The sequence below is a fragment of the Limulus polyphemus genome, unplaced genomic scaffold, assembly GCF_000517525.1.
Source record: "Limulus polyphemus unplaced genomic scaffold, Limulus_polyphemus-2.1.2 Scaffold2153, whole genome shotgun sequence".
NCBI lineage: Eukaryota > Metazoa > Arthropoda > Merostomata > Xiphosura > Limulidae > Limulus > Limulus polyphemus.
The window spans coordinates 185,853-204,635 of NW_013667763.1; the positions used below are offsets into that span (position 1 = coordinate 185,853).

An 18,783-nucleotide genomic window follows, 5' to 3' on the forward strand; every position below is an offset into this window, starting at 1 on the left:
TATATATATATATATATATATATATATATATATATATGAAGCGGTAATTTGATTAGAAAAATATATTTACAATTTTCTGAAACATTAAACATTAATTTTGTATTTGTCACGAGTAATTGCTTTTTTTTTTCGTGTGGCGCTATATCATAAGAGTTAGTTTTGAAGAAGGATTGTTAATATATCTTTTATAACGTGAAACAACAGGTTGTCATCTATACGCTCTGAGCAGACCAGGTGGAAGTCATCTTCGGATGGTAGTAGCTGTTGGTAAAAAGTTACTGGTTATGCAGTGGCGTCACTCTGCGGCATGGACAGCATGGTGCGTGTCTGCTGACACTGACACAGTCGAAGGGTTTCAGTTCATTCGAGTATGTCTGTGTTTTGATGGGTATTTTTAACGAATCTAAAATGAAACAAACTAAATAATTTTGTTATAATTAAACTTACCTTCAAAAGATATAATTTTATTTTTGATAGTAGTGTATATGAATAAATTGGTGGAATTACAATTGAATCAAAACTAGTGCCGACACTTGTGAATCTGTTTTTAGCGAAAAAGTTGTCCAGTAATTTTTCAGCCTTTGTATTATCTAAGGTATGTCGATGATACTTTTGTCAGTTGTAGCAAACCTCACCATTAATATTAACTACCGGTCAAAGTATGCTACCTACTTAAAGCATGTGTGTGTGTATGTGTATTGTTATAGCACTTGTTTGTTTGTGTGTGTGTCTAATTAAGCACAAAGCTACACATCACGGGTATCGAAACCCGATTTCTAGCGTTGTATGTCAACGGACATACCGCTGTGCCACTGACGGGCTTGTTATAGCAAAGCCACATCTAACTATCTGTTGTGTCCACCGAGAGGAATCGAAACCCTGATTTTAGCGTTGTAAATCCGAAGACATACTGTTGTCCCACCGGGAGACTACTTGGAGCAAAATTAAAAATCTACCCAGTAATAAGTAAAGTTAATGAAATATACTTTTCTTACGTTCTTACTTATAAAGATTGTAATTTATTGTTTCATAATGTAAGACAATTTTTAATAATATCTTGATAATCAACATACAAATTGTATTTTTTGATGGCCGAATATGATCAATGCTGCATGGCCGAGGTATGCGCTGTACTGAGTACACTGTACTCTAGTCTAAAAAGTGGGTTAAAGTGGGTTCCTCGTCATCAAATTTCGTATCTTAGTTCTACATATGAATGAATGTTTTGTCATTAAAACTAAGCAGATTTATTTTGTGTCATTGTAACTGTAGTTAATTGAATTTGAATTAATGCTTTCATTATCTAGAAATATTTGTATCACTTTGAATCATGAATCTTTTTCTTTTTTTTTTTTTTGCTGTCTGTCTAGGAGCTTCCCGCGGCGGAAACGCCACAGTTGCTCACCCTGGTGGACAGTTCTGTCTCTGGAGGGGAAAATCTGATATGTGTAGGGTATCGCCACCAATTTGACTTGATCAATGAAAAGAATGGAGATTCGCTTCATCTACACCACGTGGAGGGTAGTAAGGTAGGTGGTTGTAGCAAATAGTTTTCTTAGTTTTCTACCAGAGGGTGTTCCACAAACAATTTTATTGTTTTTCTGCAGCATAAAACATTATAAAAAACGTGGGTAAAGTAATATGGAGTCAGTCTGGATACATGTGTGTATGTATTTTCTGAGTTTCAGTTTTACTATTTCATAAGGACAACACAAACAGAATTCCATGTATACAATATCCGTGTTACCACTATTTTAATTATTTGAATTCAATGAAAAATTAGTCAGCAACAATTATAATTATGGCCCTGATTTAATATTTCCTTGAGTCCTAATACAAAATGAAATATTTTTTTCTATTTCCAAGATTTTTTTTCTTCTAAGGTATAAATTATTTTTGTATTTGCCCGTAAAAGGACCGCATTCCCAAAACTGCAATTATAATTGATTATTCATTAATTATATTGAAATTGTAAAGTAATGACCTACGAACTTTTTATTACATAATGTCAAATTTATACTTAACTGCATTAAATATTGATCATTTCATTCTACAGATACTTAATAATCATTACATTATTGAAGTATGAATCGGCAACTGTATTTAATCCTAGAAAATATACTTCAAATTTCAAAGTGTTAAATTTTCTGAAGAAAATAGTAATCGTGTATATGCGATCACGGCCTATAACGAAATCTTCATCTAACGGTGTTAACATAAGCTTTTATGTTTGATATATATGGATTATAGAAAGTGCACTTTTAATCTACAAATTAACTATGTTTTCTGCTTTTAGAAAATCTTTATCAGAAGTCATTAGAAGAATGGTCAAATTTTATGAACTTGTGTTTTGATTAAACTAAAACTTTTCTTGCTTTGACAGTTTTAATAGTTTTACTGAGTAGGTGTAACTTCAAACTTTTGAATTAATTAGTTAATTAATTTTATGTTCTTTGAACTGTAGGCTTATATTTATTTTGGAGAAGTTCATATAAGAGAGAAAGGCCTTAAAAATACAAATGTACTATTGTTTTTATCATTTTTTTCTCCTCTTTAGTTCTACAAGTTGGCTTGGTAAAATTCAGTCCAAAATTAAAGTATAGATGATACAACCGTTACTTGTTTCCCTTTTTTTATGTTTTAATTATATTTACAATACTTTCTCCGGTATTGAAGCGCAACAGAGATATATCAAAATTTAGCAAAATTGTTGAATTTACTTATTTTCTACTCTACAAATCCTGTAACAAATCAGGTTTCTCTTTTCAAAAATTCGAGTGATTTCGCAAACATATTAGTTATGCTTAACCCGATTAGTCTTAATCACTTTATAAAAGAATCTTGTGAACACGGTCAACTAAAGGTCCTTTTTCACAATTAAGTCTCGTTTTATTTCGCTTGAGGTCTACTTCTAGGTAGCTTAAAGGACTTTAATGATAAAATACAAATACCTTTGACATTTCTGTTGGATTTGTGTGTAAAGCTGGCATTCGTTTGATGTTAAATTTGAAACCTTAACGTTGAAATGTTGTTATGCAATCACGTACATCTAATTCTGTGTACTTTATAGTAAACTACAAGGAAGGTGATACTCCGCAGACCAAGGAAACTGTAGAATAAGTTATGGCCTCTGTCATTTTATTAATAGCGGTTGTACGCGCCCTACGGGCGGATTTTTGTGCTAGTGATTACTAATCGTAGTATTAATACCGCATTGAAAAAAATTTAAAAAGTGAACATTTTCTAAAATAAATATTTTTTTCTGAGAAGTACTGCACGGGAAAAGTGTTCGGATTGTGTTCTTTAGTCATACGCAAATATAATGTTTTCATATATTATGAGTGGTACCCTTTATTGAAAAAATAATCGTTTTTTTTTTATGAACTCTAGTTTTTTAGTACTACATTTAAAAATTACATCAATAAAGATATTAAACCCTCACGTGCAGTCCTAGTGAAAGTTGTGTTCTTGTTGTGAGAATAGTACTTTTAGTTAAAATTGTGTTTTATTATAAAGAGATGGTTGTTACACATACCGTAGTTATTTTTCTAATTGTCTGAATCTTGAATACCCAAAGTGTGAATATTTTTATGTATATTCGTTTGTGGTGCCATTCAATAGATTGCGCCACATTTCATAAGCCTCAATCACCACCTCTGGCATTGAAACCTTGTTATTTTTCAGCACAACATATGGCACCGTTATATTTACTATTTCGGTCACATACATAGATAGATATGTAGACGGCCACGCCATTGCTCCATTATAGTAAGATAATTAGTGAGATAATTTTAGAATAAGTTATGACTTCTTACTTTTCGGAAGTGAATCAGCATAGTTACTATTAGCGCAATGAGATAATTTTTTTTAAAGAAATGCTCTTCTGGCAGTTATAAAGTCCTATTTTTCCTCCTTCTTCAAATAAAATTTAATTTAGACAACACGAAATCAGTGAGGCGTTCTAATTATTATCATATTTTTGAGAGAAAATGATAAGATAAGTTATATAAATTCGAAAATTCAGAGATGTAAGTGACGTTGTCTTTCTGGCGTACCGTTAAGTACATATTATTTAGATTTGACGTTAGTAATGTACACGCTCGTAGTGTTAATTATTCGTCATTGCTAGAAGTAATCTAAACAAAAGTAATTTATAAATATGCTGGAAAATAATCGTTCAAATAAAATTAATTTATATAGCATTGTTTTTACATCGATAGGTCCATCTGGTGACGGCTATTGACATTTACGAAGACGAGGAGGCTGAATTATTGCTCTGTTATAACCGTGAGTTAAACAGCAGAATGTTTATTATAGCAACTCATAATAATTGTAAACATCCATTTCTACCATGTTTACCCGAAAGTTAAAGGGCATTTTAAAACTAGAATTTACATCATTACTAAGATAGTATAGTAGATATTATATAAATGTATGTATTAAGTGTTCCTTTATATTGAATTTAATTATGCTTACGGCTTTAGAAACCTTAGCTCTTTGAAATATAATCAAAATGTATAAACAAATCTTATTAACTGAGAAAATGTGTACATCTGTACGTACCATTCATCAGCAAATGAAGAGGACAATGCAAGGGTCATGCATAATTAAATAATTAGATACCAATTAATCTTAGTGAAGAGTTAACGGGAGGAGATATAGAACAAGGGAATTCTTGTTGTAGTCCTTCCCAGGCGTGTGATTAATATTAATTATTTAAAGGTTAGAAGTACAGTAGTAATGCTACTTACCCTTTCTGGAACATCTCATCTTAATGTATCCCATCATACAAAGCAGAAAAGTGTAACGTGTGGAAACACTTTATGGATTAACATTCTCATTTCTGAAGTTCTCGCTTTGTAGCATGTATAACATCATTACTAAAATCTTCAATTCCATTCAAGGCCGATCTTCTTTCTATAAATTCTACTTTATAAGTAACGTGAATGTATCTTTGAATTCAAAAGTTAACGTTAGATATTTAAAGATTGCAGTATTGGTAATATTATTACCAATATTCCACGAACTAAAAAAAATCCGGGATGAAGTTATATGTTACCTGCTAGTAAAGAGAACAAAAACACGGTTTGATCTTTTACCATTGGATTATGTTACAATATTGTTAAAAGCCGTTGGTCCAATAACATGTACGAAATTCAACAGTTTTGAGTAGGGCATCAAATCATCAAACACTAAAGAAATTTAAAACGTCACTATTTTTTTTTAAAAGGTTTGAACTTCTGAAAATTGGCAATTCAACGTTTCTTGAGATTTTCAGTTATTAAAGAATCTCAAACTAAGACCTTGACGTTACTTAATATTTATTTAAAGTTTCAGAAACTAAAACTTCACCTACTACCGTGGTACGCTCTTATTGTAGCAAACGCTGGAAACAATAAAATCGTTACACTACTTTTTCCAGTATATTAAGTAAGATATAATTATGTTTTAGACTCGTTTGTTAGGCCTATCTGCGTTAGACGTCCTTAAATTTGAAGTGTGTGTTTTTCTTATAGCAAAATCACATCGGGCTATCTGCTGTGTCCACCGAGAGGAATCGAACCCCTGATTTTAGCGTTGTTTGATGCCGTGTCCCGCAGATTTTTATACTCTTTTTTTTTTTTGCTTCAAAGTTTTAGCGCAAAGCTACACATAGCCGTCCCTAATTCTGAACTGATAGACTAGAGAGCAAGCAGCTAGTCAACAGCACCCATCGCCAACTCTTCGTCTTGTCTGACAGAATAGTGTGATTTGACCGTCACTCTTACAGCGTACCCACGCCCCAAAGTGCGGAGCGCATTTTGGCAACAACAGGTTGCAAACCATGAACCCTCGGATTCACAGTTCCTTTCGATAATATTTTACAAATACTACATATTTTCAGAACCTCTATGTACGCCCTATTATTTGTAATATTTTGCAGGTACGACAAACATTCAACATCTCTGTTTATTTCCTGTTGATAAGATTTTCCAGATTCGACACATTCAACATCTCTGTTTATTTCCTGTTGATAAGATTTTCCAGATACGACACATTCAACATCTCAGTTTACTTTCTGTTGACAATATTTTGCAGATACGACACATTCAACATCTCTGTTTATTTTCTGTTGATAATTTGCAGGTACGACACACATTCAGTATTTTCGTTTACTTTCTCTGTTGGCGATATTTTGCAAATGCAACACACTTTCAACATTTCTGTTTATTCGCAGTTGATGATATAGTGCAGATACAACACATTTTCAGCAGATTATTTTTACTTCCTTTTGATAATATTTTACAGATACGACACACTTTCGAAAGTTAACAGATGACCGTTCCACGGATTTTGATTTTCAGTGGAATTCTGTTCCGGAGTCCATAGGTAAGAAATATCAAAGGAAATAGAAATTATATTGTAAGTATTTATTTGCGACTTTCATGTTCCACTTTTCACAGATAATTGTATACTGTCTATATAATCTGTAGAACAGTCCACAGTCCAATTTGTAAATGTTTGGAGCTATAATAAAGGCTCATGTACCTCTGACGTAATTATACAGCAGGTAGTTAATATTAACAGAAACTTACGTATCGATCCTGTATATAGTTCTTTTTTTCAGGTCCAATGTATGCAAGCTCTGTTTTGAATGTATATATGTATGAACATTTCATTTTGTTTGTGCAGTAAACACACTAATTAAAAAATGTCCTACATTTTCAAGTACATTACAAATCGTCACGTTCATATGTCTCTCTTGGATATTTTTATACTAAAGTTTTTAAAGAATTCTAAATAGATATCATTCTAACTTTTAATTAGTCTCTTAATATATGATAAGTATGTTAGGCGTTAATAACAACTTTAAACGACCTGGTTCTTGTATTCTTGAAAGTATGCTGCAGATTTTCGATTAAATGTTCTTGATGTGTAAAAATCAAACCACTTCTAGGACATGGGATGAGATAAGTTGACCTGTTCTGTGTACTAAAACTAGCTTCCTTTGTATCTTTACTAAAAAAGAATGGATTCAGTTTCCATTACCATGTTTTGAAATATATTTCTGTTCCCTATAGTCTGTGCCTTCCCCTACATCATGGCGTTTACCCAAGACACGATCGAGATTCGGCTTGTTATAAATGGCAACCTTGTACACAGCATGACAATGCCTAAACTAACCATGATAACAGCCAAGGTAAATCTTACTTAATAACCCTGAGCTAATATATTACTTAACACACATTTTGAGATATGTGTTTGTGAACAACTGTTTTTTCTGTACGCTTCCACTAATGGTTCCACACTTGATTTGCATGTTTTAACCTCAGCAACAGATCAGTTGGTTAAGTTCTTGTGTGAAAAAACACAACCAAAAAAAAAACATCAATGCTGACTCGTCAGAGAGAAAATTTCCTTGTTTCGAAAAAACAAAGAAAAAACGCTAATTAGATTCACTATCATGGGTTGTAATGTACAAATTTCCTTTGTAGAAACGTTTTTCACCACTAATTAAACTTCCGTCTTCAGGGTTCTATACGTTATTTTCTCAAAAATAAACTGTGAAAACCTTTGTCAGATCAACTCATTAAATCAATTGAACTGAGCATGTCTACTTTTCATAAAACATAAGTATTAGGCCTATTACATTTTTAAACACTCTACATTCTTTAAAGATTCGATTTCTATTAGGGCTACATAAAGAATGTAGTGTTTAAGGTAGCATATACCCATTAAATGTCAAAAAATATCACACTCAATTGTTTGCATATTTGGAATCCTTAACCCCTTTACCTTCAGAGTGCAAAGTCTGGACTCATTTTCAAGAGCATTCGGTCGTGTTTGTAGAAGTTATCGTAATACATTTCTTTATTTTTATTATATGCAAATTATCCACGGTGGTAATGTTACACAACATGTGCCATAATATGTCTTTGTACCTATTTCAATATATTTTCATATAAAAAGCATAGTATGAAAATGTTTTTTCTGATAAAAAGGCCAAAACATAGATAACACTATGTAAAGGGTATATGTTACCTTAAAACCATGATAGGCCTAATACTAATGTTTTATGCCAAGTATAATTATAATAATGCTTCATCAGCTTCTTAAAGGCGTTCACATTGGAACAACGGTTGAATTGGGCATTATTATTAGAAGAACGTTGAGGAGATTGTTGAAGAGAGAAAAGATACTTTGGGTACTTGGCGTTAAAAACAAACTTAAAAACATATACAACAATAATAGAATAAAATAAATAATATTCAATATAATGTAATTTGTATAAAAGCCAGTGTGTGCTACGTCATGTTACGCTTGATTTCTCGAAATAGGAGGAGTCATAAAAGCCAAAATGCATTTATCAAAATAGAATAGTTCGATTACTGTCTGTCCATTACGGTTTTAGTGACGGAGATGCAAGAGGGGCGTGAGAAGTGTGTGTGTGTGTGCGCGCGTGACGTGAAATCGTGTAGTGAGTGTTGGTATAATAAGCCTTAAGTAAAAACGTAATATGGGATCACCTAGCCTTGAGCCAAGTGCATAAAATTTAAGAGGAAAAAATAAAAATATCCATTCAATTTTAAACTTAAATCGTTTCTGAATTAAGCTATTTTATGTTATATCACCAACGTTTTTAATAGAAAACAAACCTCATTAATCAACGGAAATTGTAAATTAAGAAATCAACAAATATTTTTCCAGTTTTGTTGTCTATACATTTCATTCTATACTTTCACTACATAGATTAACAACAATATTAGGTTTATTTGTTTCTTTACTGACTCGGAGAGCGAACGGCAGGGTCCACGTTAAGGAATAGAACGGGGAATCAGGGCTCGATTCCGGAAAAGGGGAGCCTGAGAAACAGCTACCACATCCAAGGAAGGCAGCAGGCGCGCAAATTACCCACTCCCATAACGGGGAGGTAGTGACGGAAAACATTCCTTAGACATTGGACCTAAAGATCCCAGCTTTGGCACTTGGATTTATTGATCCCTGCCAGGCCCTGATAAGGCCCGTTTGTTGGAATACTTTGTGTGTTGTCGACTTACTTTCTTCTCCAGCACCTCCACTTGTCTCAACTTCTCCTTTGCCTTCAATTTTTCCTGCCACCTTAAATTTTATTTTATTATTGTTTTCAACTGCCCTGTAACAATATGCTCAATCAGCCTGTAAAAACCTTAGCCTGTGCTAATTTCTAATCATAAGCGGGGTGAAGGAAGATTGCTCAATCTTCGAACGCCACTGATGAAATAATTCAGGTGAAATAATTAGTTTCATCAAAATAACTGCCAGTTAGTTTAGTTTAGTGTTACTAAAACGTACCGGCTTTTCTGTATATTAGGTGTTGTTAATCTAACTGATTTTTATAATAATTGTTCTATGAATACGCCACGAATTCATTTCATAATGATCTTAATTTTGATTAGCTCACAAAGGAATTTACCGACGTTTGACTGCCTCTTTGTTGGTCAAGCTTGATTTCGCTTGATTTAATTTATTTCAGTTAGCTATGAAATGTGAGGTTAGGGTATACTATGGGGGGTGGTAATACTTTCCCCATCATTTTTTGACGTACTATAGGCTAGTAAATGATAATTAGTAGAAGTAAAAGTGGGTTCTGCGGAGCGGTTAACTCCTCGTAATCGGTGATTCGGAATTAGGGACAGTGCCAATCTGCCTGGACTGTCAAACGTGCTTTGACGGGACAACATTATTGTCAAGAAGAGACCTGTGCTTTGGTCGCCATTAATCTCCCCTAGTGGCTAAAAATCAATCAACCAATAAAAAGAAAGACATTTAGTGCTTAATTCATTGTTATGAGAACTAGTATAACTCATTGATGTGAGAAACACTTAGTCGTATAACTTATCATTTAATGCGGAGGGACACTTAGTTGTGTAACTCATCGTTGCGAAATGGTTAAATAAGTCATTTTTGTGAGACAGTTATACAACTCAGTGGTGTGAGGCACTTTAATCGTAAAGCTTATTGTTGTAGATTAGTCGTATCATCTAGTATTAAGAGGTACTTAGTTGTGTAACTCATTGTTGCGAAATGGTTAAATAAGTCATTTTTGTGAGACAGTTATACAACTCAGTGGTGTGAGGCACTTTAATCGTAAAGCTTATTGTTGTAGATTAGTCGTATCATCTAGTATTAAGAGGTACTTAGTTATGTAACTCATTGTTATGAGAAAGTCGTATAATTTAGTATTGAAGAGCATTTAGTTGTGTAACTCGTTGTTGTAATTCAGTTTTATCATTCAGTATTGAATAGCACTTAGCTGAGTCGCTCATTGATGTGAGCCATTTAATATAGCCTACTGAATCCAATAAAAGGAAGCTTGCTAAGATTATTATTTTAGTTCTATCTCAACACCTTATCGAGTTGAAAATGCGAATATCCGTTTATGCTTATGTTTATTCTTACTACAGAGCGACATCTACTTTTCAAGTACGGCACCAGAATTTTTTCAAGTAAAAAGAGAGAGAGTAAAAGTTGACAAGATGGAAAGAGATCCCAGCATTTCTCCACCAGCATCACCACATTGTAAGTTACTTTTTTCTTTAACTTTAATGATTTAATCCGAAATAAGTTTTAAAAAGTGCACTCGCTAAAGAAATATAAAGTTTAGTTTGTTTGTTTGTAATTAAGCACAAAGCTACACAATGGGCTATCTGTACTCTGCCTACCACGGGTATCGAAACCCGGATTCTAGCGTTGTAAGTCCGTAGACATACCGCCGTGCCACTGGGAGTCAAATTCAATTGGCAGATATTATTGAAAACATTTTTGTTGTATTCTTTTACTATTTATTTTGGGATGATTATTAGTTTTTATTTAATATGAATCTTCTCCAGTGGTCTAACTGTAGATCTGAAGGCTAATAACGTAAAAAAAAAAAACGGGTTTCGATACCTGTGGTGGGCACAGCACAGATAGCCCATTATGTAGCTTTGTGCTTAATAAGAAACAAACAAAAGTTAATATGATTTCTAATAATATTCTATAGATGTTTTTAATTTTTTTGTACAAAATATGAAAACGTACACCTGATTGTTTCTAAAGAAAGGTATGTATCCAAGTGTGACGTCATGTTGTGCTTCATAATCTTCCACGATTGACTTAGTGAATTCGTTTAAATACTCTTGGAAATTTGCATGACAATAACCAGAGAATTACTTACTCCGGGATGACAAAAAAATAAGTGACTATTAAATGAATTTGATTTATTTTTCGTATGATATTAAAAATATGTTTCTAGAAAAATAAAAATCACTGTATACGTAAAACGAGAAACTGAAAATGAGTTGTTTGTTTGTTTATTAGCTACTACCAGTAACACTTCTATGGATGGATCAAAGCCGTTACGGATTTACCGTATGTCGTTCACATCACTGACTGGTGGCTCCCCCTGTGAACGACGAGTACCCACCCCGTCTCCTCAACCTCTACTCAACCCCACGACGCTCAATAGAAACTTCCTTTCCCCAGACTTTCACGTTAGTTCTGGAGAAATCTGAAAACAAACTATTTTACCAACTTTATTGATATATTCTTACAAACTTTATAAATATTCATAAAATAAGTGTTGATTTTTGATAATGCATAATCTTAGAAACTTTTTTCAAGGAACAACTTAATGTTTCTTTGATAGATTGTTTAGGCAGAGTATTCATGATGAAATTTGTTTGAATGGAGGGTAACTGCCTGTTGTAGAGACACAAATATAAAGGACGACGTTTCCAAAGTCTTTCCCCTTAGTCTTCTGAAAACGAAAGGCGGAAGACTTTCAAAACGTCGTCCTTTATATTTGTGTCTCTACAACAGGCACGATACCGTCCATTCAACCAAATTTCATCAACTTAATGTTTGTTAGAGATTTAAGTTATCCTACATGAATTCACTTAGTGTGTTTGTGAATTTGTTTATCCTCGAACTTTTCCTGGAGTTTTGGAGCTAGAAGGATCACACATGGCAGGTGGACTCGAGGTCACCCGCTAGGTGTCCCTTTACCCTTATTTATTTGGAGTACTAAGTGGAGCCTGAACGCGCTTGGAAGGTCACCCACGCATGATGGGGAAATGTTTCTAGAGTCGCTGAACATGAATCTAGCATCCAATTTTGTGTCCCTGGCTCCATCCGGTAACCATGTTTATAATCCCACTCACAAGCTAGGAGGACCAAATGTGTCACACATGCTCAGGTACCACGGACGACTTTCCTAAAGGGCCTTGTTTTCTACCTTTAGAAGTATTTGGAAATAATGGAGGGGCTTGATTGGTGCAATGAGGCATCTGAACCCAGTGGGTATATTATTCAAGTTTAATACATTCAGATTATTGAAAATCCTTAAAATTTTGAAAACAATCTTATATCATTATCGTACTCTAAAATTTGCTCGATCAGCACAACATAATAAGTGCTTAGTGTGCTTACAAAGTATTTCATTGAATTTTATAGGGTCGGATTCTTTGCAGTAGGTGTCTGTAACTTGCTGGCGATAAATTTCAACAATAAACGGACAGCACATAATCCACTTATTTTAAAATAGTATATTTAACATAAGTTAAACGTATGTACACTATTGGTTATCACAATTGTATTCAGAGATTTAAATAACTGACTCTTTTTAGTCAAAGTCCACACAGGCAGGTTAATTCACTTCAGAACACCCTTTGACAAAAGTTTATTTCTACAGCGTCTCCCAACATCCAGTGAAATATATGAAAACACACGGTAGCAGGACATACTGTGTGTTATTAACAGGAGTGATAGTTTAGCGATTCTTCACCTTCTGTATTTCGGACTGTGGTAACCCAAACTATCACATATCTTCAGTGTATGTGCTATACTGGACTCTTACTTCACACACCAAATTTCAAGGCAATTCCTTAAAAAATACCGGATATAACATCTCCAATTTTGATTGAGTTTTTTTTTCCTTTTTTTTCGTCGCACTAAAAATACGGAACTTTATTTGATAGAAAAATATATTTAACTTCTTTGGATTTTTTCAAATTTAGTGCACTGGTAGATCTTTTCAAACTACAGTTAGGAGTCACATTTGGTGTAAGTTTAAGCCACAACTGCAACGAAAATTTATGTGCATGCCTACGCAAGAAATCACATGAGCTATCGGTCTAGCGTTTTTACTACAGCTTCACCTAAGAGTAAAAGTGGACCGTTTTTAGTTTTTGGCATTAGCATTAAAGACAGCTGATTTCGAGCAGCAAAACTATAAGGTGAAAAGACGTGCAGATACATAAGTATTGGTTAGGCCAAGCAAACTAGATTAGCAGTTTCTAGCTCAAATTTTCAAAGGAGTGGACGGTTATTATTGATTGTTCATTGCCAACCTTTCAGCACAGATTTGCTAAATTTTATTAAACTATCCTAATTAAAGAGCGTTTAGCGTCACTTGATATTAGCTTAAGAAACTAGCATAAATAATGATGCTTCATACGGCTGTGCCGATTGCATGGGGTGATGACAAAAAACTGTTAATCTAAATTCCGTGGCGTTACTATAAAGGAAGTTATTAACATTGTTTTAGAGAGTAAAACTACCACCATATATTTTGAAGAATCTGTTGGTTCTGTAAAGTAAAGGTCTGTTCGAAATAATAGGGTTGCGATCCTAAATCTAATGTTGGTTACTATCGAGTGTCACTTTCATATTTGGTGTGCTTTGTTGGTGTGTATTGACAAAAAGTCAAGGTATCTAATCAAAAACATCTTAGGTTTGAAGAAATAGGTGCGTCCCAAAAAGGATTCAGCATGCGACTTAAAGGAATGAAATCAAAATTGGTGGCCAAACTGGTAGTTACACTTATAGAATTGATAAGAATTTTACAGTAAATATTCATTCACTAATTAGCCGTGTTTTTGTTCAACTTGGGCCATGATGGTGGGTAAAACAAAATACACGGTCTAGCTAAGTAATGAAAGAATAGTTACTGTAAAATTAATATCAATGCTATAAGTGTAGCTACCAGTTTGGCCGCCAGTTTTGATTTAATTCCTTTAAGTCGCATGCTGAATCCTTTTGGGGACGCACCAGTTTTTTCACATCTAAAGTGTTTTTTATTAGATTTTAATTAAAGTCCAACAATAAGAAGAAAAGAAGAGCGTCATATTAATGGAACAGATAAAACAAGAAGGTGAAAATACGATTTCGTCAGTTGTTCACCAGATCAATACCTTATGTCCAGAGTGGAAAAACAGCTAACTAAAAGATTTCTATGGTTCGGGCACAGCCGTCCATAATTTTGAACTGCGGGCCAAATATAATGCAACCAATCGGTGATATCTGTCACTGTTGTTTGTTGAATTTTGCACGAAGCTACTCGAAGGCTACCTTCGCTAGCCGTCCATAATATTGATGTCATAGGCTAAAAAGAAAGCAACTAATCAACACCACCCACCGCCAACTCCTGAATTACTCTAATCGAACAGTGGAATTTTAGTGTCGCTGTTATAACGCACGGGCTTGTTTGGTGGCACCACGTATTGAACCTGAAAACCTAGTATTCCTAATCGAATACGTTAAATACTGAGACGTGATCTGGCTGCGAAATTACACAAAGGATGTTTTAAAATTCATCCGAGCAAAAAAGGCAGCTACAAAAATAGTTCTCGTGTAAGTGTACTGATACACTTTTTATCAGATCGAACCTCTTTTCACAAGTCTCCAGTTAATAAGATATTAACACTAAAAGCAAAAACAAATGTAAGTTCTCTGGTATCATCATCATCACACACCTAAACTGCTAGTAATCAGCTGTAACCGGTTGTGAGAAGCTAGTTGCTTTCTGTTACGCTAGGTGGCGCAATAATATTGTCCTCAATGGAAAACAGTTTAGCAATAAAACGCTGATATATCTTGTATTTTTGTTATGCATCATGTTTTGTTTCGTTTTAAGTTTGTATGCAGTCGAGTACTACACGACTTCAACTATTCTGATATTAACGGAATACGTCAATTTTTTATAATATTAATACGTCTCCGAGTTTCAGATCCTTTTCATTGTCTACAACAAAAGTTGTGATAAATGAAATGCGCACTAATGCACAAGTTCAGACTCGCCCTGAATTGTGGTAGAGTTTACTCTGATTTAACGCATAATCGTCTTATTTAAAATCTGTTAAAATTTTACATACTTGATGATTTATTAAGCCTCAGAGTCACGTGGGAAGTTCTTGAAATATTATTAAAAAGAGTATGTTCAAACGAATTTGTTTTTATGACTATTTATTAAAGTTTTATTGTCTCATGATACGCATCAACTTAAGGTGTTTTATAACAAACTCGCGTAAAGTTTCTTTATGTAGGTGCTGAAAGAATTATTGCCGATTTCTTTTTAAATTAGGCTTAAGATTACAAGAATCTGGTATAGAATCTGTATTTGAATTAAGGGATATTTTGTTTTATTTTTCATTTTTTAATGATAATGATGAGAGTATTAAATGCAACAATGAGAGGCAAACAGATTGCTTTTGTATTTCTTAATAAAATGCATTTTGTGTTGAATAAAATTGAATTTAATGGGTTTTTATAGGACAATCGTCTACGACCTGATCCACGACCCAGTAGGAGTGCAACATCCTCCCCAGTGCCTCAACATCCTGTTATGTTCCACCACCAGGTGTCATCCACACGAGAGCTGAACAAAGAATACACGCTTTCGGTCAGTTCAGACTGTGAACTCAGAAGAAATGCTAGTTCGTACAGTTTTGATTTTGGAATAGAGAACAATGTTGGCAGCTCCCCTGCATATAATTATTCCACATTAAACTCTGTTGCGGGGAAAAATTGTGGATCAACTCCTTTGTTGTGCTTTAACAACCAGGAACAAGGACTGAAGAAAACGTCTGGGTCTACTCCGCCATTCAGTCCTTGCGTGTTTTTGGAACTTACTGAAGATTCTTGAGTTCCCAGAAATTTTGAGATATATTAATAGAATGAAAAAGCACCTGAAGCCTAAATTAGCACTGAAATTTAAATAGCGTGCTTTGTCGAACAACACATTTGTTTTTACATTCACAATCAACATTTGCTGATTTTTTTCTTGAATTTGTGACACTTACTTTACCAGCAGAACAAAACATTCTATCTGCACTTATGTACCAAATGTTTTCTATTACTTCAAAAATATTACATATATTTGTGATTCGTATGTTTAAATTGTAAAAGCACCATGTTATATTCTTAAATTGTGCACAATATCCAGTATTGACTATCATTCAAGACAAGTGAATTAGATAACAAGTTAAAGTGGGTTGGATTACAAGTTAAAAGTGTAATAAGAACGTTCTTCAAAATTTAGTATGATAAGTATATGTGAGTGTACGCTGACAGATAATGATATAAAGATGTTGTTGTTTTTTTAATCTGACACAAGATATAATGCTTTAATGCAATAACAAATCTCCATTCGATCCATCTCACAAACATAAATATTGTAACTTCAGGAATAACAGTATCAGCATATTTTCTTTTATATTCAGTCTCCCAGTGGCTTAGCGGTAAGCTTGAGGGCATATAACACTATATTTTTGGGTTCAATCCCCGCGGCACACACGGTGAAGATAGCCGAGTGTGTAGCTGTGGTAATTCATTTGGTATGAAAATATACATGCTATTAAGAATTGTAAAACAACTATCTGCGAGTTAAGACACCTGAACTTATAGCCACAGTTTCGTTTTTTTTATCTACGTCACTTTGCGAACTTGTTTCTTAAGTGGTAAGTATTGAAATTAAAAACAAACGGTTGTCATCTAAAACTTAAGCCAAATGCAGTGTGTCCCATTAGTGATAAAAAGAAAGATGTAATTAATGAAAAAAAATTAGAAGATTTGAGTCTAGCGGATCCAGTACGTAATGCATAAAGAGTAAATGTAACTTAGAGACTTTTTTATCTGGTTATCAGCAAAGAAGTTACTGCCCATCGGTGGCTCAGCGGTAAGTCTGGGGGGCTTATAACGCTAAAAATCACGTTTTGATAGCTGTTGTGGGCACAGCACACATAACCGAAACAAAATAAAATTATTGATAACAAGCTAGAATAAGGCAATTTTTACGAACATTTCAGGGACGTCACAACTTGTACGTAATCAACTATTTGAACCATAAATCATTCGTAGTTATTACAAACTCGAAATACCATGTGACTATAATGAGGTACCAATACTAATGCATTTATCGTATTCAAGCACCTAGAAACGAAATCAGAAACTAAAACTTAATTCTAGCACGTTAGTGCAAAGTTCACTAGTTCTTTGTTGTTGCCCCCCAGTGGCACAGCGGTATGTCTGCGGACTTACAATGCTAGAAACCGCGTTTCGATACCCGTGGTGGGCAGAGCACAGATAGCCCATTGTGTAGCTTTGTGCATAACTACAAACAAACAAACAATCTTTGTTGTTGTTTTTCCACGTGCTTTTTTTTACGTATTAAATAATACGAGAAAACAATTGTTCAGATGTTCTATTTCAATGTTCGAAGCTCTTATTTGACCAAAGCTTAAGTTCCGGCAACAACTTAACAATGAGTTAATGACTTAAACTTCATATTACAAATGTCTCCAGGAATTTGATGGAGTCTGATTTTCTTCTCAACATCTGAAAATTAAGAAGGCGTTAACGTAATTTTTTTTTTCTAAGCCAGGACCATGGAACACTAAAATCTTGATTAATCTTGGGGCTTAGTAACTTGTTTCATTGTATTTCAAATAATAAGTACTCAACAAATGAAAGTTATTTTAAGAACTATTATGATATACTTAAAACGAGTCAATCAATCATGTTAAAACTTTAACATGACTAACTTTGTTTCATCCGTTATTTTAAAGCATGTTTTATATTGGAAAAAAGGAGTTTTAACTTTCCATACATGTGCTGTTATTTGGACATTTTTCTACCCAGGGGTTTTTAAGAATAAAATAGCTTTTCAAGTATGTGTAAGTTACTAAATTATTGAAATTTAATTATCTAATACATATCGCGTTTTTCAAATATCTAGTTTTGTAAGCTGTTGTTCGTTACATTATCTATATCGTAAACACGAAATCAAACGTGAATATTGTATTACTTGTTTATATCTAGATATAGATGTAACTAAAAGTAAAAGGAAATTCTTTAAAGAGAATGTGGTTGACATAAATTACAAAAAGGGTAATTTTTTATGTTGTTAGAATTTGTAATTAAAAACACCTGACGTGTATGTTTTCACTATAATTCTGATATTCACTTGTGATGCCATGGAACTGATATACGTTAATACATATATATATATCCGTGTGGCTTTAGCAGATACTTCAGTCCTCTAGCGTCAGATCTAGGCATGATAGGCTAGCGAAATTTTGGAAGTAGACAAAGTGGACTGAACTCGAAGTAAACAAGAAGTAGGGGATATGAACTATGGTATGAAGAACTATATAATGTCTACTTTAATAATTTATTCCATTACATCCACCTGCCCCCCCCCAAGTGGCACAGCGGTATGTCTGCGGACTTACAACGCTAGAAACCGGGTTTCGATACCCGTGGTGGGCAGAGCACAGATAGCCCATTGTGTAGCTTTGTGCTTAACTTCAAATACATCCACCTAGGTTATAATATGACATGATCTGTTGTTTCTGTTTCTAAAATTCCATTAGTCTGCCAAGTGCTGTTTCAACACTAAAGGACTGAACCTGCAACCACCAATTTTATTATTACTGTATGTACACAGCGTGGTCACAAGTAAATAGACACCACCTTTTCAGAAAAAATGAAATTTTTCAGTCATAT

At 33.8% G+C, this 18,783-nt stretch overlaps 1 protein-coding gene across 3 annotated transcripts in view; it reads left to right on the top strand.

Annotated features, from left to right (window-relative positions):
- Positions 1-18,262, top strand: part of LOC106466107 (GTPase-activating Rap/Ran-GAP domain-like protein 3) — a 184,701-nt gene extending 166,439 nt beyond the window's left edge. For all 3 annotated transcript variants that reach the window (XM_022394066.1, XM_013926347.2, XM_022394065.1), the window contains exons 22-29: positions 205-368; positions 1,371-1,529; positions 4,221-4,287; positions 6,289-6,369; positions 7,062-7,180; positions 10,425-10,539; positions 11,320-11,492; positions 15,551-18,262. In XM_022394066.1, coding sequence (XP_022249774.1) covers positions 205-368; positions 1,371-1,529; positions 4,221-4,287; positions 6,289-6,369; positions 7,062-7,180; positions 10,425-10,539; positions 11,320-11,492; positions 15,551-15,922 — 1,250 coding nt within the window. In that variant the 3' untranslated portion in view covers positions 15,923-18,262. The remainder of the gene's footprint in view (positions 1-204; positions 369-1,370; positions 1,530-4,220; positions 4,288-6,288; positions 6,370-7,061; positions 7,181-10,424; positions 10,540-11,319; positions 11,493-15,550) is intronic.
- Positions 18,263-18,783: the final 521 nt, after the last annotated feature.